Source organism: Ctenopharyngodon idella, chromosome 1 (genome assembly GCF_019924925.1).
Source record: "Ctenopharyngodon idella isolate HZGC_01 chromosome 1, HZGC01, whole genome shotgun sequence".
Taxonomy (NCBI): domain Eukaryota; kingdom Metazoa; phylum Chordata; class Actinopteri; order Cypriniformes; family Xenocyprididae; genus Ctenopharyngodon; species Ctenopharyngodon idella.
Window position 1 is genome coordinate 28,993,645 of NC_067220.1, and position 27,606 is coordinate 29,021,250.

At 34.2% G+C, this 27,606-nt stretch overlaps 2 protein-coding genes across 4 annotated transcripts; one reads left to right on the forward strand and one right to left on the reverse strand.

Annotated features, from left to right (window-relative positions):
* Nucleotides 1-5,132: 5,132 nt before the first annotated feature.
* creb1a (cAMP responsive element binding protein 1a) lies at nt 5,133-16,614 on the reverse strand. 2 transcript variants are annotated; one of them, XM_051893264.1, is made up of 8 exons: nt 16,317-16,614; nt 14,876-14,974; nt 14,562-14,693; nt 12,700-12,800; nt 9,612-9,751; nt 9,240-9,422; nt 8,859-9,012; nt 5,133-7,274 (listed from the first exon to the last, which is right to left on the reverse strand). In XM_051893264.1, exons 2-8 carry the CDS (start codon nt 14,963-14,965, stop codon nt 7,130-7,132), a joined length of 945 nt encoding a protein of 314 aa, XP_051749224.1. In that variant the 5' UTR covers nt 14,966-14,974; nt 16,317-16,614; the 3' UTR covers nt 5,133-7,129. The 2 variants fall into 2 exon arrangements, with proteins under 2 accessions (XP_051749224.1, XP_051749214.1); XM_051893254.1 differs by having other exon boundaries at nt 14,547-14,693; nt 16,317-16,608.
* An 830-nt stretch (nt 16,615-17,444) lies between these two features.
* Nucleotides 17,445-26,570, forward strand: chmp2bb (charged multivesicular body protein 2Bb). Of its 2 annotated transcripts, XM_051893278.1 has the most exons (6): nt 17,445-17,619; nt 18,035-18,126; nt 19,676-19,870; nt 20,525-20,627; nt 21,878-21,984; nt 25,237-26,570. In XM_051893278.1, exons 1-6 carry the CDS (start codon nt 17,586-17,588, stop codon nt 25,348-25,350), a joined length of 645 nt encoding a protein of 214 aa, XP_051749238.1. In that variant the 5' UTR covers nt 17,445-17,585; the 3' UTR covers nt 25,351-26,570. The 2 variants fall into 2 exon arrangements, with proteins under 2 accessions (XP_051749238.1, XP_051749247.1); XM_051893287.1 differs by lacking the exon at nt 17,445-17,619 and having other exon boundaries at nt 18,041-18,193.
* Nucleotides 26,571-27,606: the final 1,036 nt, after the last annotated feature.

Below are 27,606 nucleotides of genomic sequence, written 5' to 3' on the forward strand. Positions count from 1 at the left end.
ATTTTTTTTCTTGGACTTCAACACATGGTAGAAAAACACAGACATACATCACAAGGACATAATGGACTTAGATTAGAAAATGCAATATCAGTCTATCAGCCCATTACTGGCAGCTGGGTTCACACTTCATTTACTGTTTAATTTATTTCAAATCGTTGCACATTAAAATCAGTCTGAAGGACCTCACCAGCTAAGAAAAACAATAAAATCCAGAACAGAAATCAAACCGACAGGGTCATGAAGTTAAATAGCACAGAATGTATGAGAGGGGAGTTTATACCATGACTACTGTAAAAATCCTTCATCAGAGCATCAGGACACAGCTGTATGAGTGCAAAAGCAATCACACCGTGCATTTCAATAATGCTTAATCAAATCTGATTAACAAATGACCAGGCGGTGAAACAAATGAAGGGCAAATTGTTTTTTTAAGTGTGTTTAGTATATGAATGCAAATACCTTCTGTGGCTTTTTGCAGATTGTCCATTTTGTGCTTTGGATTTGAGAATTTTCTTTTGTCTATAGGTCATCAGTAGTTGGGGGAATCAGTATTTTGCTTTTGAATCTATCCATTTTTCCAGCATAATTTTCATAATCTGATATTCACCTTACAATATTTTGGAACATGCACTAAAATAATTTATTTAAAATGGCCAAACTTTTGAAATATATTTCTCTTAAAGGGGTAGTTCACCCAAAAACGAAAATTCTGTGATCATTTACTCACCTTCATGTCATTCAAACCCATCATCTTTAAAACCTGAGATTTCTGAGAGCTTTCTGTACCACCACTGAAAATCCACTAACACTTGCACATCTCCACAAAAAAGTTCATCCATATATCATAAAAGTTATCCATATGTATCAAGTATTTAAGCTTGTTGACCATATTTGATGTGCTCTATGTTTGTGCGTTGATCAATGTTTATGTGTGAATAATTAAGCCTATAAAATAAATCTGTTCATCATATAAAGCGATTGTGTTTCTTTTTGAAGCAGGTCTTGGTGGAATGGACTTTCAATTTAGGAACAGAAATATCTCAGTTTTCACTAAAAAAATATCTTCATTTTGTGTTTTGAAGATCAAGTAAGTGGGTTTAAATTGATATGAGGGTAATTGATGGCAGAATTTTCATTTTCAAGAGAACTTAAATATATTTTTCTTTCTTTTAAAGGCAATCTGATTGTAATGTTTAAGTTAAGATAAGATTAAGTTAAGATAAGGCATTCATATTCCTATTGTATAACCTCTCCATCTTGAATTCCCTAGATAGAAATGTTGTGGTAACACTTTACAATTTGTTAACATAGTGTATTAACTAACTTGAACTAACAACGAGCAATACACATTTTTACACATTTGTTACAGTATTAATTCATCTTTGTTCAAGTTAGTTAATAAAAATCCAGCTGTTCATTGATTGTTCATGTTAGTTCACAGTGCATTAAAGTGTTAGTTAACCCAAAAATGAAAATTCTGTCATTAATTACTCACCCTCATGTCGTTCCACACCTGCAAGACCTTCGTTCATCTTTGTAACACAAATTAATATATTTTTAATGAAATCCGAGAGGTATATGACATCCATAGACAGCAATATAATCACCACTTTCAAGGTCCAGAAAGGTAGGGGAGAGTGGGGCACAACCTAACGCTTTTCGACTTTCTCAGTTTGTGTAAATGTACTTAGGGTTCAGAGAATTTCTTTTGTTCCACATGAATTTCACACACGTCTGGTACAAATATGTGGCTTTGTTTCATTAATACAGTGTATACTTTTTTCTTTATTTACCCTGAAAGAAGGGAAGTGAAATGTGACAACTGTAACATGTGATGGGGCACGTTGTAACATGAACATATGACAACTAAAAATCTTATCTGATTTAATTAAAAAAATATACATGACAAACTAAAATATTTTGTCTATAAAAGACAATTGTTATTTTTTTCATATAAAATAATAGCATTTTTTTTTAGAAATTCAAATTTAAATAATTTTGTAGTTTGACAATGAACACTGCAAAACACAGTTATACAGCATAGATCAAAACTATACAGGCAAACAGATGAAGAAACATATTCAGACATTCAGAAAAACACAGAGCTGAACAAAAACACTCCCCTCCCTCCACTCACAGCTCTCACAGAACACAAGATAAATAGATGAGCCAGTACAAATGCTGAACATTTCTTGAAATAATATTTTCTGGATGTCAGGTTCTTCCTCTCAGTCTTTATTCACCTTTTTTTCCCCATGCAGTGCCCCATTAGACGGCACTGCATCACATACAGGAATGCTACTGTAATGGAAATCACAACATGGGCTCAGGAATACTTCCAGAAAACATTGTCGGTGAACACAATCCACCGAGCCATTCGCCGTTGCCGGCTAAAACTCTATAGGTCAAAAAAGAAGCCATATCTAAACATGATCCAGAAGTGCAGGCGTTTTCTCTGGGCCAAGGCTCATTTAAAATGGACTGTGGCAAAGTGGAAAACTGTTCTGTGGTCAGACGAATCAAAATTTGACGTTTTTTTTGGAAAACTGGGACGCCATGTCATCTGGACTAAAGAGGACAAGGACAACCCAAGTTGTTATCAGCGCTCAGTTCAGAAGCCTGCATCTCTGATGGTATGGGGTTGCATGAGTGTGTGTGGCATGAGCAGCTTACACATCTGGAAAGGCACCATCAATGCTGAAAGGTATATCCAAGTTCTAGAACAACATATGCTCCCATCCAGACGTCGTCTCTTTCAGGGAAGACCTTGCATTTTCCAACATGACAATGCCAGACCACATACTGCATCAATTACAACATCATGGCTGCGTAGAAGAAGGATCCGGGTACTGAAATGGCCAGCCTGCAGTCCAGATCTTTCACCCATAGAAAACATTTGGCTCATCATAAAGAGTAAGATGCGACAAAGAAGACCTAAGACAGTTTAGCAACTAGAAGCCTGTATTAGACAAGAATGGGACAACATTCCTATTCCTAAACTTGAGCAACTGGTCTCCTCAGTCCCCAGATGTTTGCAGACTGTTATAAAAAGAAGAGGGGATGCCACACAGTGGTAAACATAGCCTTGTCCCAACTTTTTTGAGATGTGTTGATGCCATGAAATTTAAAATCAACTTATTTTTCCCTTAAAATGATACATTTTCTCAGTTTAAACATTTGATATGTCATCTATGTTGTATTCTGAATAAAATATTGAAATTTGAAACTTCCACATCATTGCATTCTTTTTTATTCACAATTTGTACAGCGTCCCAACTTTTTTGGAATCGGGTTTGTATCTTAATTTGTCTTCTGAAGATGAATGAAGGTCTTACAGGTGTGGAACGACATGAGGGTGAGTAATTAATGACAGAATTTTCATTTTTGGGTGAACTAACCCTTTAATTAATGTAAAAAAAAAGCAACATTTGATTTTAATAATGTATTAGTACATTTTAAAATTAACATTAACTAAGATTAATAAATGCTGTAGAAGTATTTTTAATTCTTAGTTCATGTTAACTAAAGTAGTTAACTAATGTTAACTAATGAAACCTTATTGCAGTGTTACCAATGTCTTTTCTTCCAGAGCAAAGAACCAAAAACAAAAAAAAAACAAACCTCTTAACAGATGATGAATAACTTAATTGAATAAATCTTTAGATCATTAAATGATAGACTGCATGAAAAAGCTCTATAATTATCCCTTGACACAAATGATCATTTTTAATCATTTAAATATTGCTAATACAAATCAGTGCTAATAACTAGAGCCTATAATTACTGATCAAAGAACAGTCTGATCTAAGACTGCATTTTGCTTTATCAAACTCACAGATTCATAGACAAGGGGGTGAGACACAGAGGGTACATTTAGCACCATTTACTACCCTAGTGTGTTTTATGAAAAAGTTTGCCTGTGGCCCCTATCAAAGACTGCTGGAGACCTTGATCACTGACCGTGAAGGTAAAACGCTCTGAGTACAAGCAAAATACAAGCAATCAGGGAGCTGTTCTGTGCTGTTCTGCTGCAAAAAAAAAAAAAAACAACAACAACAACAACAATCTGTTGTTCTTTAAGCAGAAAATTTAGATTTCCATGTCTCTTAAAACAAAATACTTCATATTAGGCAGTTTAGGCATCAGACAATTTACACTACATCTGTTTTTCATTTTCTCAATCTGTAGGCGAATGAATGACTGAAGCAGTGCCCACCTGATTCAATCAAGTAACCTTCATCATTTCAAGGCATTTCACTCTTTCAATCCATTCAGCTACTAGCTGAACGATAAATGGCCTGAAAATTGCATTTTGAGATTTTCTAAAATGTAGTCTGACATGTATTATATGTGAAATGGCATAGCGCTGCATGTGCACATCAGTGTATTTTAAAAATCTATTCATAAACATGGTTATATTGCACATTTATATTATTTTAATCAGTTTTTTTTTTTTTTTTTTTTTTTTTACATTAAGTGTCTAACTTTTAAAATAATAATTTAATGCACTTTTTGTGTACATGTTTTTACATTGTACTTGTGTTTTTAAAAAACTATATCAATAATTAAACCGTTTCCTTACACCTTAACCCATAAACCGACCCATACCACCAAACCTGTCCCTAACCTTCCCTGCATCCTACCTCCATAACAACAGTGTTTTACAATACAACATGAACACAATCAATATTGTACCAAACAGTTATTCTTTTTTGATGCAAGTACAAAAAAGACACCTAATTTAAAGCGTGATCCAATTTTGTGTAAAAATGTCTCGTCAGTCAGTATTTGTTACTTCCAGTTCTTTTAACACACTGCAAGTGTGAAGGTGAGCACATTCCATTGTACAATCTCTTTGCAGTCAGTTCTTTTATTTTGAAGCAAATATAATAGGCCACTCAGGAATTATATGTGTAGAAAATGTGCATAGTATCCTACAATTTAAAATAATTGTTTTCTATTTCAATATATTTTAAACAATTATTTTATTCCTGTGATGGCAAAGCTTTCCAGCAGCCATTACTCCAGTCTTTGTCATTTCTACACTTCTCATTATTTTTGGTAACACTACAATAAGGTCTCATTTGTCAACATGAGTCGCATTAACTAACATAAAATATGACAATGAGAAATATATTTTTACAGCATTTATTAACATTTGTTAATTTTAGTTAAAAATCTTCATGTTTATGTTAGTTCACCGTGCATTAGCTAATGTTAACAGATACAACTTTGGATCTTAAAAATGTATTAGTAAATGTTGAGATTAACATTGATTTAAGATTAATCAATGCTGTAGAAGTATTTTAGTTCATTGTTAGTTCATGTTAACTAATGTTGTTAGCTAATGAAACCTTGTTGTAAAGCATCACCTTATTTTCAATGTTGATCTGCTGCTTAATATTTTTGTGGAAACTATACTTTATTTGAGGATTCTTTGATGAATAAATGTAAAAAGAACATTTATTTGAAATAGAAATCTTTTGTAGTCTTTACTGTCACATTTGATCAAGCATCCTTGCTGAATAAAAGTATTTTCTTTAAAAAACTGAATGATTACTGAATGATATCATACTGATAAAACAGTATAAAGTATAGAGTATTCTGAACACAACCCATTTTGCGGCTTTAAGGTTGATCAGACCTTTCTGCAGGGATTATTTCCAACTCTAAAATGAATTAACCAAAACCAATTATAGACAGGTCTGAAGTAGGTTTGAACTGAAATTTGCTGGTCTGAACAACCCTGGAAGATTAAATAATGATATTTAATCTTCACAAACATTCCAGATAAACTCTGAAAATAAAAACTTCCTCAACACATCAGATTATGAACAGCTGCCAGATATATAATTGTTGATGAAAGACTGCACCAGAATGCTTTATAACTGATTTAGGTTACACATAAGCAACATATCTTAAAAATACATTACATTAAAAAAAAAAAAAAAAAAAAGTTTAACAGGAAAAAAAAAAAAAAAGTAAAAATAACATGTATGTTCTGTTGTTGTGGATAGGTACATGTTATGGCAAAACATAGAAGAGAATAAGATCAGCATTTCATTGCAATGTGGAACATAAAAAAAAAAAATCCTTTTCCATTGATCAGAGATCAAAATATAAGGGAATCAACACAATTAGACTCTGATCAGTGTAGATGGCACCAGAATGACCTGTAAAGTCTAGCATAGATGAAGAAATCCAATATATTACAATATAAGCACACTTACAAGTTTAAAAAATGATTTTCTGATTATGGGCTATCAAATTCTCACTGAAAATCACATAGTATATATCATTTACTTTACAACACTTTTTCCAACGTTATCATTCCAAGTTTCAAAGGGTCCGCTATTTTCTGTTAACAAATGTGACTGAGTTTCTCCTTATAGCACTTAATTTTGTAACAAAATAAACACTGTTTTAAAAAAAAAAAAAAAAAAAAAAATAGACAATGGCGCATTACATATCAAACCAAGTCATAACAGAGGCATATATATATATATATATATATATATATCTGCATGTCTTGATAAGAACAAAAATATGAGTATATGTATTAGTAACAGAAGCAGTTAAACAACAGGAGAGGGCACAGCTGATTTAATCTCAATCATTAAAGACCCATGCTGCAAAAGTGAAAAATCCACCCTTCTTTAATCATGCTCGCAAGCAGCGCCATCAACGACTGGTGCATTGTGGGAAAGTCTTTCAAATGGGAACCTCAGAGTGACAGGAGCAGGTCTCAGAAGAAGCTGTTTTCATGATAAACCCACACAAACATTCATTCCCTGTCACGGCTGCAGCTGAAAGGTGCTCTTTATGGTTCACAACGCTCCTAAAGTAGGGCAACATGTTTGATAACGAAACTGTACCCTGCATTTCGTTTTTTTCTTCGAAACCGACTCTCTTTCTTTTGAAGAGAAAAGAGAAATAAAAAGTTTACACTTACAAACTTACAATGTATTCCTGATAACTGGATTTTTACAGAAGAGAATATTTAAAAAAAAAAATTAAAAAAAAAAATGAAATGAAAAAGAGATGCTGTGCAGGTGCCTGTGGTATGTTTAGAGTCTCTGTCTCTTGAGGCACCAGAAGAGATCCATTCAGCATGTATGCGTGAGGCCAATTATTCAGATTTGTGACAATAAAGGTCCTTAAGCGCTTTGAGCTCCTCAATGAGCGTTTTGTTCTGATTCTCCAACACGGCCACTCTGTTTTCCAGACATTTAACGTACTCTTTCTTTTTCCTGCGGCACTCCCGTGCTGCCTCCCTGTGGTGGAAACACATTATTACAGTCAGGTTATTACAGAGGACACCAAATTAGTCACTAAAAATACAACAGTCAAAACCATTTAGTTAAGGTTCTAAGGGAGACCACAGCATAGAGGTGATATATAGTCATAGTAAAAGTAAAATTACAAGAAAAAAAATATCTATAAACAAAATTATGACACACACAAATCAGCCGTTTTAATCAGGCATGATCAGCTAAGAACAAATCTGTATTTTCCCCTAATTCAATATGATTACAATAACTGCTACATTATTGTAAATAACAATAATAATAATAATAATAATAATAATAATAATAATAATAATAATTCAAAATCATATTTTTATTTTATATTTAAATTATATAAAACAAAACAATAAAGTAATATTACTATTACAATAATATTATTGTACCATAAAATAAAAGTAATAATAATTTAATAGGAACAAATTACAATACTAATATATATCTGATTTATGATATATGATTTAACGCATTAATTAATTACAGTAAAAACGCATTAAAATTATTAATGCATGTAACACACTTGCCCCGCCCCAGACCTATGTAGGTCATCTGACATTTCATACAGTTGATTGATGACGAATATGATGCAGGGCAACAACTCATTGCATGATGAAGCCTAGCTATATAATGTAGTTAGAATGTCTCTAAAATTCAAGATATGGAGGGCAAAAATGAGTTTTTGACTCATATTTACATATTTACATCATATGATATAGTTAAGCAATATCACACGAGTGCTGTTTTTCTGTCCAGCACGAGTGCAATGTGATACTGATTTTATACAACAGTTCAATATATATAAAACAGTTAATATTGTGTTATTTTAGACACAATATTGTCTGTTTTGCTAAATGTTGCCAACGTAAATATAAAGAAAGCAGAACTAGTCTCCAAACAACACACAACGGCATTTCATTTCTGAATCTGCGTTTTGAACGAATCGGGTGAACCAATGATTTAATAAATCAATCATAAAGAGAATTCACTTCACTCCTGAATCAATCAGCCATTTGAATGAATCGAATGAATGAATAAATGAATGACTTAATCATCAAGACATTTACCGCCACCTACTGGCAGTTTAAATGTCTTATTTAGAGTACAGTTTAATTAATAATTTTATATTTCAAAAAAAAAAAAAAAAAAAAAAAACATTAAAGGTATGGTTCACCCAAAAATGAAAATGTAGTCATCATTTACTCATTTTCATGGTCTAAAAGTTTATATGTAATAAATGTTATGTTGAATCAAATAAAGTATTTCTTTCTGAAGCTACTTTTTGTAATGTCTATTTGATGCTTTACACAAATTATCTTTTATTCTATAATATATTATCTTATATTGTACAAGTATTATAATTTGTTCCTATTAAATTTATTATTACTATTATTTCTTAATTTTTTCTTATTTATTCTACAAAGATTTTTATTTTAAATGTATCTAAATATGCAACAATACACATACCTGTTTAATTTTAGCACTGGTATCAGTGCACTATTTACAATCCAAAATGAACATGTGCAATTAATCATGCAGATAAGTTTTTAATCGTACCTGTTCTTCATTAGCCGAACCTCCCGCTTGCGAGTGGCCTCCTCAGCTCCTCCCTGGCTGGGCAGTGCAGGAGACGAGGCCATGACCACACCTGGAGCAATGGTGCTAGCAGCTGCGGTGCGGATCTGATATGCCTGAACGTCTCCTGAGGCCGCTGAAAAACACAAGCAGCACAGATTTATGGTTTGACAAGGAGACATTTAGATGCCTTGTGTGGCTGGCGTCCTGGACAAAGATTAAGCCTAGAGCCTAGATTTAATCTACCTCTGAGAAACTAGATCAGCACACTTACTCTTATCTCTCTATCTGTTGCCATCTTTTATTCATGGTTGTATGTACTTGCTTAAAACTGAAATATCTTCTATTTTTGCAAAATCTCACCTTGCACAACCACTTGATTACTAGGCACCAGTATCTGCTGTCCGTCGCTGGTCTGTGCATATTGCAGGATGGTGGTGCCGGGCTGAGCGCCTGCTGCGTTCGTCATAGTCAGGGTTTGTAGCCCTTGAACTCCATCTGTTCCGTTATTGGCTAATTGGATCGCTCCCCCCTGAGTAATAGCAACTGGGAGAAAACTAATGGCATGAGGTTGATTTAAATGCAACAGGTATATTCATGAAGTTATCTGAAATATATTGACAATGTTTGCATTTCTTTATGTATTTAGCAGACTCAAAAAGTGTCAAGTTACTATTATAAAAGTTGGAAAATAGTAGTAGTAGTGTAATTGCACTAGAGAAGCAAACGACTTACTGTACTGCCCACTACTTGTCTGGTAGATAGGCGTTGGCACGGTAACGGTTGTTATGGCTGGAGTGGAATCCTCCTCTGATTTCTCTTCTTCTATCCGTGGGACCGCTGGAACATCGGATGAAAGGTCGTTCAGGATCTTTCTGCATTTCAAAATATCAAATCAAGCTTGTGAACAATGGATTGCGAATAAACCAGCCACTTTGGTGGGTTGAATTTTATATTCAATTAAATAGATAAATACGCTGCAGGTTTCAGAGTGAAGCGCGACGCCTTAATTATTTACATGCTTGCAGGTTACGTGTTTCTTCCTGCATCTCAGAGCGGCTCCGTTCAAAGTAAATGCTGCTCCACACAAACTCAGTCTCTGCATGTGCTGTTTGTTTGGGTTTCTAATAACGTGCATTTGGGAATGATATAAAGTCTGACACGCTTTATGTTTCATAGCGAAGTGTTGTGTACTGTTATTATTTATGCAGCTCAGTTAACAAACTCCATCTCTGCATATGCTGTGAGTTTGGGTTGCTTATAACGTTAATCTGGGAACACAATGTGTGCCATTTCACCAGATTTGTAACAGAAATCACTTATTAACCTATGCCAACACAGAAGAATACATCAATATTTTTCTAAATATGCTAATTGTTGTTCATCACAATTTCAAAATAACAGTTTAAACTAGGGCTGAACAATTAATCACATTTGCGATAATATCGCGATATGACAAAACATTATTTTTTTAACCGCAAAGGCTGCGATTTCACACTGTCACGTGACACGCGAGTAAGCAGTCTGCAGAGGAAGCATCAACTTGACACGCTACGCATATGCCTAGCCTACAGGAAAACACAGTTTATGTTTAATCTATCTAATATTGTGTTGTTCATACTATACAATAGAGATGGGAGAAAAGATTCTCTAACGATTCTGAGCTTAGTTTTTTAATGCGCAGTGGCGCTGCGTGTGCTTTAGAAACTTACTTCTGCTTGCTTCCAATTGCGCTCTCTCTCTCTCTCTCTCTCTCACACACACACCACTCGAACCATCTACAAAATAATCTTTAATAAAGTTCGGAAAGGTTGAAGCGAATTGCAAGGACATTTGTGCGCTTCATTGCACAGGATGCACTGTGAGAAACGCGTGCTTTGCTGATGCTTGCTTGTCTCTATGATGTCATAATAATCAACAACAGTAAAACTGAGAAAGAGAAAAATCACTCAAAGCTCTTGAAAGGAAAACTGTTTGATTATTGCTTGTAATGTTTGTTTGTTTGTTTTTTCCCCTCTTTATTATTTACTAGCTTTTCCCCCAGTTTCACACACAAGGCTTAAGCTATTCCCAGACTAAAATAAATGTTTGAGCTGTCTTAACTGAAAGCAACTTGCACTGACATGTCTTAAAATATATCAGTGCCATTGTTTTGTCTCAAGATGCACACCAGTAATGTTTTCTTTCTAAGGCACGTTTATAAAAGCTACTTAAAACTAAGGCCTAATAATGGCTTAATCTAAGCCCTGTCTGTTTATTTAAAATGATTAACATGCAATTGTTTTAATTACATTTTTAATGTGTAATTATTTTAAAGAGTACTTATAATCACATATGTAATGAAATAATAAAAACGTTTTATTAATAAGACTAATCAATAAGAAAAAAAGATCAAGAATCGTTTTGGAATCGGACTGTGACTCCCAGAATCGCAGAAGATTCCCACTCCTACAATGATTTATTGCTTGTCTTTGTTGAACAATACAGAAGATAAAGAGCTTAAAAAAATTATTGCATATTAAATCGCAATCGCAATATTGTTAAAAATAATCGCAATTAGATTATTTTCCAAAATCGTTCAGCTCTAGTTTAAACCCTTGCTTTGAGTTTGAATGTTTAAATGTTTTGTTCAAGAAATTACAGTCACTGTGGCTGTATTTCTATCAAAGACGGCCAAATATTAAAGATTAAATGGACATTTCAATTAAATGTTGTTTAGCCAATATTAAACAAGGATTTGATGCCCTCTGCAGGCATTTGTTATAATATATAATATGTATGCAAGTTGATTGTTTATATTATGTATATTGCATTATGTATTATAACAGTGTTGTTCAATAAAACCATGATTACTTGCTTTTGATATTTTATTTGAAACAATTATTATTGCCCCATTGTTATTATATATGCATTTTAAGTCATTTAAAAGCCTATTGTTCAATTAGGTCTATTTTTATTACCACAAAAAATATCATCCGATTACTTGATTAATTGTCAAAATAATCAACTGATTATTCGATTACCAAAATAATCATTAGTGACAGCCCTAGATTAATTAAAACATTTAAAAATGCACCAGCATTATTTTGCATTTTTTGACATTCAGTTGAACAAAAGACTATTTTTCCAGTCATATATTTCTTTATTGAAGATATCTTAAAAATAGTGTTAAAATATCGTCTTTTCTCATGAACCCAATATTGTGTATCATCTCGTGAGCTAAGTGTATCGTCACACCCCTAATAATGTAATTTCCCAACAACAAAATTGTGGCCAGTGAAAATGCTGAGTGTCCATTAATTTTAGAAAACCACTAGCCACAGTGTCTGCTGAGCAAGTAAGTTAATGTCAAGCCCTGCCTAAGACAGTAATACATTTCTATGGTAATATAACTGCACCGTAAAACAAATGTAATTTAATATTTAATATTAAGTATATAATGAATTTTTATAATAAAATTACAAAACTTTTATTAGTAATTTTGGTTTTAATTTCTTCATTTCTTCAACTCTGCAAGAGTTAAGGTCAGGATGAAATGGAAATTGCGATAGTCTCTATTGTGATGTTAGGGAGGGACTCTATTTTGTCCATTGAAAATTTATTGGATCATTGGTTTGTTGTGGTTGTCTACAGCTTGTCACCGCAAGAGGGACGGTAAGTTACTTTGATTGAAGATTAAGGGAACACGAATTTAAAATAAATAAACAAATAAATAATGGTGTGCATGGATAAATCATTCATAATAAATCCTGCAATATTCCATAAAAAATAAGAATTGTCCATTTTGATTTCATGAGATCAAAGTACAAATACATTCAAGTACCTGTATGATGGCCGTCTAGACAGGATCTCTCTCCTCTTCTGGGAATCTGTCACACTGTCCACTGACTCCTGAGAATCATCACTCTCAGCAATGGTTGAAATCTAAGACAAAACAGGAACCCATAAATACTGAAGCAACTTCATTTCCTACAAAAAAGTTATTATTTCTAAACTATCAAATCTTCTTAGATTAACAAAAAACAGGGAATAAATACTGAATTACGGTTATTTAATCCTATGTGCTACCTGCATACAATATGGAGTCTGCAAGGACAGCTCACACCAGAGGTTATGGTAGACTTTCTCATTGTCCGTCATTTTGACGGACAGGGTCGAAAAATCTATTATTATCCATCATTTTAATTTTATTATTTTAATGAAAATAAGATTTTAAATAGCTTTTGTTTTCGTTCACATTTTCATTTTTAATAAAAAAAAATTACAGGTCAAGCATAAGGGCTAGATTATGCATTTATTTATTTAGGAAGAGAACAGATGAACATATGATTTTTTTTTTTTTTTTTCTGCAGTGACAGTGGAGGCCACTAAAACAAAAGCTTTTGTGCCTGAACAGGCAAATATGAACAATACGATATATTAAAAAAAATACAATTCCGATTCCAATTCCTATAAAAAACTAACTGAGCTAAACTCAATCGATGCTCTGTATCTGCCTTAAATCATCCTTCGGGTCCACATCGACTTAACCTTCCTGTAATGTCTGGGGTCAAATGGACCCCAATGCCACTTTGACATCTCTGAAAAATATGCTAATTGTATTTATTAGAAGAATTCATAAACATGCACATCTTGTGTTACAGAGTTTTCAAAATGCCTGTACACATTTTTATCCCATCTGTGATGTCTGGGGGCATTTGACCCCACACAAAAACACTGCTAAAATTTACACATAACAGGGAGGGTTAAACTGGATGCTCGCCTGTGCACAGTCAATGCATCAAGGGAGACTAACGCAGAGGCAATTATCATTAGATTTTGCGTATTTTTGGCAGTTTTAATTTTGTTCTGGAGGCTGAACCCACACTCAGTGTTGCCAGATTGAGTCAACAATTTCCAGCCCAAAAGCTCTCCAAATCCCGCCCAAAACATTCACTGCCTAAAGAATGTGATAGAATTCTATTGTCATGACAACCAAGGTTTAGAAGGACCATTTACCTTCTTAAAACTAAATAATGATGACAAAATAAAATGATAAAACTTAATAAATTTCTCTGCCAGGAGATCAATACAACAGGAAAACGAATCAAAACATGGAAAATAGAGTAAAAGAAAATTAGCAAATATGACAACAACATTTCTACTCAAACAAAAAACTATTAAATAGCCTATTTGCAAATGACAGTCAAGAAATTAACACATTTTACCCCTCACACACACCATAAAAGCAGAAAATGTGTCATTCGTGTTCAAAAAATGAAAGACAATAAATATGCGCTTTGTGTTATGCTTTAACTTCAAACAGAACTACACGTCTTTCTTGAAGCACACATTGTAGAACATTAACTTTGCACAGTCAAAACTAATTAATCGTTGTTCGTTGTGTGTTTACTAATGTCATGATGACGATTGAATGGAATGACATGTACACTTGGGTTTTGTTTTTTAACCAATTAATAAAACATAAATGTTTGAAAAACGCCAAACTGACCCCAAACCCGCCCAAATTTTGTCCACCCACCCAAACCAATTTTTACCCGCACAATCAAATTCTGGTAACACTGGCCGCAACACTCGCCACCAACTGGACAGGGCTGGGAACTACAGTTACAAGTGACAGTGGATCACCCACAGTGTAAGTTCTCTCTTAAATCATCACGTCAGGCTTACTTGTACAGTTTGCACCTGTGGGGATTGTATGACGGAGGGCTGGGCTGCCTGGATGACCCCGTGAACTTGCACTGTTTGCCCATTGGGCAGCTGAACTAAGGTCACTGTGGGTGCAGTAGCTGATGCCTGTGCTGCAGCCATCGAAACCTGCATCAGGGAGGTAAAACAGGGTGAGACACAGAGACAAAACTAATTAAAACTGGACTGAATTAAAATATCAACCCATCTCTACATGCATGATTACTCTAACTGTTGAATTATAATCAGCCTTGCCATGCTAGAAAACGTGTTTCCAAGGGCCTCAAAAACATGCGATGCGAGAAACTCACCTGTGCCAAAGTGGCAATCTGCTGAGCGTCTGTCTCTGAGACCGCAGTGTCACCGCCCTGCTGGACATCTGCTCCTGCCTCCATGGTCATTTAGATAGCCTGGACATGTAATTCAAATATTTTATTTTGGCAAATATAAAAGATACTATGAATATACAATATACTATGAATATATAGGGTAGGTCACCAAAGTCCCCTAAAAAAAGGAGGACGTTTTATCGATGTAAATGTATCTGAAAGGGTGTGACCACAAAATCACTCTGCCCACAGACTGGGTTTGTCAGTTTCATTTTGAGTATTAATTTATGTAGACTGAATGGTTGTCTTAAATAAATGCAATAAATTAAAAGAAAATGAATAAATTAATCACGTATAATATATAACACATATGCAATTTATCATATAAATTCATTTGTTGACATTCTTAGAGGGGGGAAATGTTTGCATTTATAGTCTAAATTTAGTTTCAGATGGCAAAAATAATGTATGACATTATATAATTAACATGAAAAATAGATTGTAATACATATAGAAACAAATGTAGCCACCAAGAGTTAACACATGAATGAGAATATGTATAATTAATATTAACGAAATACACTTTGAAGGAGCCCATGACTATTTTTAATAATGTTAAAACTGAGACTTTAATCATAGTGCTCCACAAACCAGGCTGACTCCATTTGCCGCCTTTTTTTTTTTACTTCCGTATACAGCTGTCAGTCAGTCAGATTTGAGCTTTGGTTTTTAAGGATTTATGAATATAGCAAAAGAATAATAATAAAAGAGTGTAAGCGAAATAATTTCATTTTTTACGAGTGCCTATTTATGTATATTTAAAGTAAAACAATTCAATAAATATAAGTGCTTGCATTTTTAGGCATGTTTCGACTTGTAAAATAGTGTTCCAGTTTGAATGAAGCAAGTATGCAACTCAAAATCAGTTTTATGGTGTAATTTGAAGGAAATAATACTCGAGAGGAATACATTTTCGCTCTTATTTTATTTACCAATTAAATCCACAATTTATTACAGAAGATATGTTTTTGTGGTACAGAAAGACCTTTGCATGGTCGAGAATGCAGTAAAGATCTTTAATGTAACACGGAAAGCTTCGACTGCTCGATAAACCAATGCTGGAGTCAAGAAAAAAAAAATTCATGTGCTGTATTTCCATCAAAAGGTGCCATGGACGAGCGATCGCATTCATAACGCTATGCATCTCTTATCCTTTCCACAAACACCCGTACTTCGTAGAACCGTCGCGCTTTCCTCCTTCGACTGCCTGACTGACTCATTGTCTGCAAGCAAGTCTGAGCTATTGAGAAACATGCCCACCGCCGCCATGATCTCTTTGTTACACACGGATCGAGCATTGCGACATGTCCACTAAAACAGCAAGTGCATTATCTCTTTCCCCCACGAATGCGTCTCCTCTTACCCGACACAGACTCGCCTCGTCACTCCCAGGCCTCCGGAGCTCCACTTTTATTTAGTCCGACACGTAAGAGACCGCGTCAGGCTACACCTCCGTCGCGTCACCGAGGACAACAACACAGAGATCGAGGGGGACGAAATACAGCCCTAATTCACGATCGACAGAATCCGAGGTATGGGCGGAACATGCCGAATGGTGTACGAAGATAAACGAACAGCTAACGAATAGAGTCGGATTCACACGAGCACTCGCTCCATGTCTACTCACACGAGCATGCGTCTGAGTCCTTGCGCAATAATTGGCTGCGCATGCGTCAAATCATTGCGCTATGATTGGCTGCCCTTTGTCGTAATAAATATGAATAAACGTTCAAATGTACTAGACTAGGGGGTTTTCAGTCTTTTAGATGCCATGAACCATCCTTATCATCCTCATGCAAGGAACCTTTTACGGCAGCTATATATTTTCATGCAGAATAGTATTATGAATATGTGTAAAATATTATTTGGAAAATATTTAGTTTCCATCAAGCTACATTATTAAGTTTTTTTTTTTTTCTACTCACTATAATACTATACTGTTATTTATGTATTTATTTATGTATTTTAATAATTTTTATTCTTTCTTTATTGTAATCTAATTTCTTATTTACGTATGTTAATCAATTTTGATTTATTTTTAATAATTTAATTTAATGTTTTATTTTCATTATTAATTAATGTATACATAACTCTATTATTTTAATTTATATTAAAATAATTTTAAGAAATCAATATACTGAATTATTTTAATCAAACTTTTCGTTATTTATTTATTTTAATCATATTATCATTATTTTTTTTTTTTTTTTTTTTTTTTTTTTTTACACTATTTTCCTCTAAACATTTCCACAGACCACCAGCACTCCCTTGTGGACCCAAGTTTGAAAACCCCTTTCCGGCTCTGTACTATGTTTCAAAAGGACAAGGAAAAAATCCAACCCGTATTTTGTTTATGAGACCCATAAAACCGACAAAGGATTTTTTTGCAGCCAGATCTATGGGCGGTCCTTTCCAATATGAGGTTACGATTGGATGACTTGAATGCAACGTCACGGCAATGTACACCAATCAAAATGAAATAATCTCTGCAGAAGAGCACAAGTTTTCCGCCTACTTGCCAAGAACCAGGAAATAGTCATGATATTTTGATAGACGACTCTCACTTGATATTAGTCATTGTGATACACTTACTTTTCTGTTAGTTTCGTGGTCGACAGAGTTTGTCGCAGTTATGGCATCGTTATTCAAGAAAAAGACCGTAGATGGTAAGTTTTTTTTGCTGCTGCTCTAAGGGCTTGTTTGTTTGTCAAGCCGCCCAGCAACACTCTCACGTCAATCATCGTGGTTTCGTTACTCATTGTTAATTTGTTTAATACATTTAACCTGATTTAGGGTCGATCTAACACAGAAGTGTCTTTTATTCTAAAACGTGTTTGGGGAAGCTGATCTGACTCGAGTCTAAGAACTAATACTACTTAACAGTGTCGCGTTAAAGGTGGTCTTTAAAACAAACTAATTAGTTTATGAAATCACTGGGCCACTACTGTATCGTTAAGGGTTCTAAAATGTCTTATGAAAGAAGTAGTATACCTATATATTAATTTGTTATGACTGATTCAAAAATGTCAGCGTTACTAATGTAAAGGGTAATCGATATCTATGTCTCCTGTCATACTACAGATGTTATTAAAGAACAAAACAAAGAGCTGCGGGGAACGCAGAGACAGATTACAAGAGACCGGACAGCACTGGAAAGACAGGAAAAACAGCTGGTGAGAATCCCCACCCATAAATGTGACGTGAATATGATGCCAAATGTTCCCCTTTCTCAGCAGTGAGGTGTGTGAGATCACGAGGTTATGTCATTAATGTCACAGAGGGCCTTAGTGTGTCACTAGATTATGACTCAGCTCATGATTCTGTTTCAAGTTGAGATAAGGGCTGTTTTTGTGTATCTTTTATAAGTTTACTTTTATACTTTTCTTATAGCTGCCCGTCATACTTCAGTGGCTATATTTTAAAACCAGTGTAAACATAAAAACAGTAACTGTAGTTGTCAGAAATTCACAGCAAAAAGTTCTTTGACAGTGTTTCAGGAATTACAGAATGGTATATTGGTGCCTGTATATTTTATTTAGAACTTATAACCATATATTTCATTAATTGATATAATATACTGATCTACTTGATCTACCAGAATCTGCTTTGCTTTTCACCTTTAAAAGTACTACAGATAGCCATTATAATAATACATGTGGTAAAATATAAAGCCACATGATGAATTGAGTTCATCATAAGTGGTCGTGGCCTAAAAACATGGCCAATACCCATATATAGACAGGTTCATACACACACACAAAAACATGTTTGACACTAAAATAATGCAAATAAATATATATATATATATATATATATATATATATATATATATATATATAAACACAAACACTCTAATGTACATTATTGACAACAAAAATTAGAAACAAAATGAAATAAATTTGACCGTATTTTACAGTAGAAAAAAATAAATTGTTAAACCAAATTTGTTTTTCACCATATATGGTAAGGTGTAGGGCTGTTCAACGATTAATCGTGTCCAAAATAAAAGTCTAAAGGGTTAGTTTACCCAAAAATGAAAATTCTGTCATCACTCACCCTCATGTCATTCCAAACCTGTAAGACTTTTGTTTATCTTTAGAACACAAATGAAGATATTTTTGATGAAATTTGAGAGCTTTCCGTCCCTCCATAGACAGCTACACAACTGAAGCTTTGAAATTCAATCTGTTCATCATATAAAGCGATCGAGTCTCTTCAGAAAATTTGGATTAAACCACTTAATTCAGATGGATTAGTTTCACAATCTCTTTATGAAGTGTCAAAGTGACAGTTGTGTAGCTGTCTATGGAGCGACAGAAAGCTCTCAGATTTCATCAAAAAGATCTTCATTTGTGTATTGAAGATGAACAAAAGTCTTACAGGTTTGGAACGACATGAGGGTAATTAATGACAGAATTTAAATTTTTGGGTGAACTAACCTTTTAACAGGTTTTTACTTCAGCATTTTCACAAGTTGTTTTTTTGTTTGTTTGTTTGTTTTGCAAGAAAGAATTAGACTTTTTTTTTTCTTTGGCTTCTTACACAAATGTACAAAAGATCTGCATTTTATATATTAAAGGTGTTATACAAATAAACATTCTTATTCTTTATCTTACTATTACGCTATCTAAGCCTCATTTTAGCTTAACTGAGAACTGTGTAATGCAATTATAATGCCATCCATCCTTAACCGTTTCCTACTATCTGTTTTCTTTATCACAGGAGATGGAAATCAAGAAAATGGCTAAAACAGGGAACAGAGATGCCTGTAAAGTTTTAGCCAAGCAGCTTGTGCAAGTGAGGAAACAGAAAACACGTACATATGCTGTCAGCTCTAAGGTCACTTCCATGTCCACACAAACCAAGCTTATGAACTCCCAGATGAAGATGGCTGGTGCCATGGCCACAACCACTAAAGTAAGATCCTTTTGAACTCATGATAACTTTTATAAAAGTCTGTTCTAAGCCCCAGGAATTTTAGCTCAATTCCATTTAGGCAATTCAGGTCTACTATGATTTCACATATAAGTCATTTTGTAGTCCTAAAACCCAAAGAGAATGAGCATTTTAGAGCCATGGCTTCCCTCTGGAATTTCTAATGGGTTTATGGATTTGGATTTAGGAGTAAAATAAGGATTGTGGTAAACATTACTGAAAGCAACTTTGATATTTTGTTTATAAAATTCTCTTTTAATGTAAAAGGATATTAAAGTAATGTTAACCTTATTTTGCTCAAATGGAAAAGCACTATTCAAAACCCCCATTATAAATTCCCAAGGGAACTCACGGCTCGAAAATGCTAATTTGCTTCCAGCTAGGGCTGCAAATTGATGTTGTGCAAGACTCTATTAATAATGTAGGTAAATTGTTTTGGTTTTATTAGTATTTGTTCTAATTTGGGCCTATATGTTGGTCTATTAATGCATAACTGGCACAGTGTAGTGGGATGCTGATACACAGCCATCATTCTTTCATAATTGCATGAGTAGCCTAAAGTGCACATTTTAAAATGGACATGAATCAAAGAGTGACTCAGTTGTTTGTGTCTGCCTCTCTCGAAACAACTTACAGACAATGCAAGCTGTCAACAAAAAGATGGATCCAAAGAAGACCATGCAGACCCTGCAGAACTTCCAGAAAGAAACAGCAAAGATGGACATGACAGAAGAAATGAGTAAGATGTGTTTTTATTTATTGTTATTGTGGGTGTTTTTGTAAGTGGATTTTGATAATTAATGTTATAGAAATCCTAAAGGAAGTTGTTTGACATCCTTGTTTTTTGCCGCTCCTATGATGAATAGCTTGTTGTTTCCAAAATGAATAAGTGGAAAAAGAGGCCCTGGTATTAAGATGGGTTTTGGTTGATCGGATCACAAGTGGACGACGCTAAATACAGGTGTAAACGGGGTCTAAAACGTATTAAGCTTGTCCATTTTCGATCACTTCCAGAGGTAGTCGAAAACACATTCGACCGGATTGCTTTCATAGTGTAGACACTCATGTGGTGGAATGTGTTCGAACAGCCACTAAAGACAGCCTACTCTTCGCCTATTGACTTAATGCATAAACATTATGGAAAGTGCGCTAGCCACATGGGATTTAAACTTTGTCAGCTGAAGACCCAAGTTTGGTTTGAAGATGAAAAATGTACCAAGCACAATGTTCTCTCACCATTCCTGATTTCTAACACACACTTACCGTGTTTGGCCGGTCTTGTGGCTATCAGAGCAGAACGAAAGCTGCTGATCTCCGTATTTTTGTCCATCATCATGGGCGCGTTCATATGTAAATTGCACAAGCTTATTTTGTCCATTAGATCAAAGATTGGGGAAAAAAACATATTTACCCGCCCATAGACCCTCCACTTGAAGAAATCAGGACAGAAGTGGTTGAAAGTGGACAAAAAAGACGGATTAAAATACCAGGTGTAAACGGATATGCGTCTCCCTCGTCCACTTGTGATCTGATCGACCAAAACGCATCTTAATACCAGGTGGAAACAGGGCCAGGAAGTAAATGACTGCACACTAATATTATTGCTCAAAAAATGTATACACCACCATTAATTTTTCTTTTTTTGAAAAGAAATGAATACATTTATTTAGGAAGGATATATTAAATTACTAAAAATGTGACCGTTAAGACAGAAAATATTTCTTTTTTAATTAAATGCTGTTCTTTTGAACTTTCTTTTCATCAAAGAATCCTAAAAACTGTTTCTGTAATTGTAATAATGTTTCACAATTTACTGTATAAATGCATCCTTGGTAAGCATAAGAGACTTACAAATGTAGCACGAAATGCAACTTTTTGACATTTTGGTTTTAGGTTCACCTTTCTTACATTGTGTTCTGCACCTGTAGCCAACTTGAGTTAGATGTGTTTTTAGACCTTTTTTTTCCTTGTGTTTGTGTCTATTTACAGTGAACGACACTCTGGATGAGATCTTTGAGGATTCTGGTGATGAGGAAGAAACTCAGGACATTGTGAATCAGGTGTTGGATGAAATTGGAATTGAGATCTCAGGAAAGGTAAGAACTGAAAGATTATATGGGCATCAGTCAAATCATGTTAAGGCACTAGATTCAATAAACTGTCTTATTACTGTTGTGCATTAGTGTTGAAATCCATTTGTGTCCATTAGGGCTGCATAATATATTGAATAAAAAATCCTATGCATTGCGATATGATTTCAATGCATTAATCCATGGACTTTATGGAGATTCAGAGAAAATACTGGCATATTTATGATTATGCATATATGTGTCATATGCAACAGCCAAGCAGCAGTGATGCCAGTGTGGTACAGAGAATCTTTAACTGAATTTACAAATGTTTTTGCAATCAAACAAGGCCAAAATGAGGAAGCACCTCGGCTGTGTGGGAGTATTTTGGTTTTAAATTTGATGACCATGCTCAGTCAGAGGTCGTTATAATAAAACCTGTAGACCACATTTGCTATTCAGAGTAGAAATATGACAAACCTCTTCATTCTGTATAAGCACGCAAGCATGGATAGCTCTAACCTTCTTCTCAAACAGCACGAAAGCAGCATTCCATAGGTTCAAGTTTTGATCTATTTAAGCGTACCCTTTGTTTAGAAGGCCTGTTTTTTTTCACATTGATATATAGCTATATGTAAAGAAGCAATATAAAAAAGCAATATGAGAAAAGATCACATGTGGAAAATGGAGTCAAAGCACTGAGCCTCCCATAATTTGTTGGTCTTGATGTTCTACATTACATTTAGCATATAAATAATTGAACCCTATACGTTTAAGACTTTTTTAGGTTTTCATTTGACTTACAGTAATCCTGGATCAGACTTTATGCAGAATGTCACTTCAGTACAGGATTTGCTGTTTAATCTAAGATATGTTTTCTTTAACTAGAAAGAACAGGAGATATTGATCTCCTAAATAAAAACAGGAGCTATCAAATAATCCAACAAGTTTATCACATATCATGTTTCTCATTTGTATCACGCAGCCCTAATGTTTATGTAACTATAAAATCCCTATTTACAAATGCCAGTAGAGAATTTTACCACATCACAGTGGGTTTCATTTGATGATAATTGCCTACAAGTTCTTCAATATAAGTTTTTCATGTAAAATTACATGAATTTTCATGTATTGCCTCTTAAATTTGCACAAAAAAACACCCACGTGTTCAGAGTATTCCACACAACGTCACCTGTACAGCCATTCGTCACTCTTTCAAAAAGTATCCTTATGTTCTGAGATGTCCTGAGTGCACATGCAGCAAGATCTTTGAGTAAACATATTTGCTGTAGTCTCCCAGTTATCACTATTGAAGTTAACCCATCTATGACAACTTCTGCTTCTGTGAACTCCAGAAATGTGAAAAGTACACCTTTCATATAATCCTATACTATATGTGAACAGCTGCGTTTTTATTCTGAAATACTTATTTTATTATAAAAGTAGTGTTGATTTTGATAACAAAATTTAAGTAGATGGTACCACAGTTAGATTTCGCAGTTCTTGGTCTCACATTCGGTACCATAGCAAAAAATATTTTAACTGTTTGAAAAATAGATAAATGAAAGGAGTTAATTATTAATGCTAATAATTATTATATGTAAATGGTCCATTGGAACAGCACACAACAGCATTGTGAAATCTATCAGATCTCTAAAATATATATATATATATATATATATATAAAATATACTTTATATATATATACTTTTTTTTATATATATATATATATATATATATATATATATATATTTTTATATATATATATATATATATATATATATATATATATATATATATATATATATATATATATATATATTCAGTATTTACTTGCTACCGAAAACCAGTACTTGGCACATGTATGATATAAACAGTAGGGATGCCATTTGGTTTTACCTTATCAATTCGAGTCACTTTGGAAGTGCATGCAAAGTGGATTTGCTTTCACAGCACAGAAAACTCCCTCTTTTTTACATGACAACAACACAAACTCTTCCATACCTCACCTACAATTGCAGTTGGTGCATTATACACTATGCACTTATACACTGTGTACTTATTACACACTTATTACACTTTATTTTAACGTGTCCTTGTTACAATGTAATTATGCATTTACCGGTAAGTACTGAGTAATATTAATTAACTGTGTGTACTTACTATGGGGTTATGGTTAGGATTAGGTTTGTTGTAGGGTTAGTTGCATGTAATTATTCATAATTTATAGTTATTACTATAGTAACTACATGTAACATGTGTAACAAGGACACTGTAAAATAAAGTGTTACCGAACTTCATAAGGTTAATTTGTCATTCAGCATCGGAGTCTGATTGCTCCCATACGCTCTTATACATAACTAAAGCTGCGACAGTTGAGTGCATGTAGGGTCCAACATTCCACACTTCGTTTTTTGGTTGTGCATCATCTGGGTATTTAAAGTTAACTACTCACTACTACAAAATGGCATAGAATAGTGCATACTTTAAGTACATGAATTGGGTCGCACCCGTCTTTATGGATGAGTCATTCATTTATTCATTTGACCGATTCATTCAAAGACGCAGATTTATTCAGTAACAAATCATCATTGTGTTGCTCAGAGATGTACAATGGCTCTAATGTGCATTAGTGTGGAGCTATTTCCGTTGGCAAAATAGAGCAAAAACAACATTCTGAGTCTAAAATGTAAGTCACCTAATATTGACTTCTTGTTTATTGAACTAAAATCAATATCGCATTTTCAAACGTGCTGATAATCGGGAAAATGGCACTCTTGCTTGTGTGGTATTGCTTATAGATTTTTTTGCACCATAAATTGGATTTTGGGGTATTTTTTTTTTTATTGCTTTTTGTGGCATTTTTGCCTCAAGCCCCCGTTAATTTCCGACCCTGATGTGTGTGCGCCGGGGGGGGCGGAGCTCTTTTTCGAGCGCAAGCGGAGGCCCCTTCTGTTGCGAGGCCCGTTTCAAGTGAAACGGGTGAAACATAGCAAAGGTAGCTACTGATCACACCACATGAAAGGTAATGTCCGAAAAAGTATGGGGGCACTTTCAGTGCAAACTTGAATTTGAAACTTGAATGAATCATAATTTCTGTGAAAGAATTCACACATATTATATATTTTATATTTAGAGATCCATAGAGAATTAAATATTGTTTTTCTGTACCCTACGGCCTACGCAGTGCAGTGTCATAATTATTGAGTCTTTGATTGCAGCAGCACTATCTATCATATCGTATTTTGATCCATAATGGATTTTTTGTTTCCTCTGCAGATGGCTCATGCCCCTTCAGCTGGCCGAAAGCAACCAAGCGCCGCCACATCCAAAGCAGATGGGATATCAGATGAGGAGATTGAGAGACAGCTCAAAGCCCTTGGAGTGGACTAGTGCTCATGCACACACGCACACAAACACCTGATTATTGCCTGGCAACAGGAGGCAACAACACACTCCACTCAGATTCACAGACACGCATTAGGATACATCCATACCGAATACTAATACATATACACACAGTTGCTGATAAATGGACAGTCTAAAAATTCACAGTCACAGACCTGCCTTCTCTGGGATAACTGTGCCACAGATGGCAAATGCAATTTTTTAAATATTATTTATTTATGACAATAAGAGATGACTATCGAGGTTGTTTAGGACTCTGTTTCATCTGGCTTTAGAAGGACAAAAAAAAAAAAAAAAAAAAGTTTGAATACACATGTTGTAAATGAATACACAATGCCTTTGAGAATAAGGCGATTATGTTCCCCTGAAATCTACAACTTCAGTCTCTTTGATCGATAACTCTGAAAATCACATTGGTGTAAATAAGTTTGACAGGAGAACTCTACCTCTGTAAACATAAGAAGTGACAGGGCTGGCTCTTTAGTCTCGCAGTGTTTTGTCTTGTCCTTACTTTACCTTGCTGTTCTCCCGGTGCATGACAAAACACTTGTGTGAGTCACATCTTTAGTTTCCTGTTCTCACCTTCGCTCCATTTATGAATTGGAAATGACTGAGTTTGTCTTCTGGGTTCAGATCTTGCTTGGATATTTTGAGTGCTCATATTTTATTCAGCTGCTTTTCAGGGGCGATGCCAAACTTTAAGAAGTGTGTTCCTGTTGAGCACATTATTTATCCTCCTGTGATGTCTGAAGATGGTAGCTCTCCTTGATTTCTCATGTGCCTGAGGTCTCAGGTTGACAGTGTGTGTGGTTTTCTCTTGCAGTTGTATAGGTGTATCAGTCAAGTCAGTTATTCTGACTTCAGAGACACTCGAAAGGTTCCTGTTTCCTGTCAATTTAAATCAGAGTGTGGCCTAAGTAAGGGTTGTTATTTTGAGTCGCACGTGAAAGCGGCATACTGAGCTTGATCTTTATGCACAGAAATGGGTTTTAGGTTGACGATAGTTATGCACTGCAATATATCATAAGGATGTAAATAATGTAAGCATGAAAGGTTAATTAGTTTAGAGTTTGTTTAATCTACAGTGAGAGTTTTGAAATATGGGTGATAACTTTCCTTTCTTAAAATTTGTTCACTGACAGGTATTGTTCAAATTTAAGGGGATTATATGCCCTATTTAACCATAAATAAAATTTGTAATAATATGTGACTTGTTTGTGTTTTGTTTCTATAGACATGTGGGAAATTATTTGTTTAAATAGCCATTTACCACTAGAGGGCAGAGAAACATGCTTAAATATTTACATTTGTTACCAAGTGCATAAAATGTACATTTTTTTTTTTTTTTTTTTTTTAAAGAAATTAATACTTTTATTTAGCAATGATCAATTAAATTGGTCAAAATTGACTGTAATTCAATTCATATTTATAATGTAACAAAAATTACATTTTTAATAAATGCTCTTTTTAATTATCAAAGAATCTTGAAAAAAAAATATTAAAGCAGCACAACTGTTTTCAATATTTATAATAATAATAATAATAATAATAAATGTTTCTTTAGCCCCAAATCAGCATGTTATTTCTGAGGGATCATGTGACACTGAAAATTCAGCTTTACTATCACAGGAATACATTACATTTTAAAACATATTAAACATATTAAAATAAAAAAAACTATTTTGATCAAATAAATGCTGCCTTGGTAAGCATAAGAGAGTTCTTCTAAATACATACTTCTAAAAAAAAAAAAAAAAAAAAAAAAAAAAAATCATACAGACCCCAAACTCTTAAATGTACTTTGATTTGCAAATTAAAATGTATCTGTTTTCTTGGCCATTAGTCCCACATTTAAGACCAGTATTGCCTTCAACAGTAATTTTATCTAGATTTATTTTTGGAGAATGTCTTAAAATATGTTTGTGATAATAGTAATCATCAATCTGATGTTAACAGAATTTCAGTGGTTGTTAATGAAAGTCTCCAAAATATCGGGATCAACATTAAACTGCCCTCTTCAAAGAAAGAGAGTCTCAAATTGCTTGAACTATGTTTAAAAAACCAGACTGTTTCTCTGACCTTAATCCTGTATTTCAAAAAGTACAATAGTTGGGAGACTTGAGTCTTAGATAATACAAACCTTTTTGGTTACGGTCGTTCGGAAGCATTTATCTCAATTTAACAGCTTACTGACTTCAAACCCAGAAACTGCCACTAGTGTAGGAGTCCTTTGAGGATTAC

Coding starts and splice junctions, on each gene's coding strand:
- chmp2bb (XM_051893278.1), top strand. CDS start 17,586: ATGGCATCGTTATTCAAGAAAAAGACCGTAGATG. Junction 20,628..21,877: donor GGACATGACAGAAGAAATGA/GTAAGATGTGTT, acceptor GTCTATTTACAG/TGAACGACACTCTGGATGAG. Junction 21,985..25,236: donor GAATTGAGATCTCAGGAAAG/GTAAGAACTGAA, acceptor TTTCCTCTGCAG/ATGGCTCATGCCCCTTCAGC.
- creb1a (XM_051893254.1), bottom strand. CDS start 14,965: ATGACCATGGAGGCAGGAGCAGATGTCCAGCAGGGCGGTGACACTGCG. Junction 9,013..9,239: donor TAATCAAGTGGTTGTGCAAG/GTGAGATTTTGC, acceptor TGTGTTTTTCAG/CGGCCTCAGGAGACGTTCAG. Junction 7,275..8,858: donor GTTCGGCTAATGAAGAACAG/GTACGATTAAAA, acceptor TTTCCACCACAG/GGAGGCAGCACGGGAGTGCC.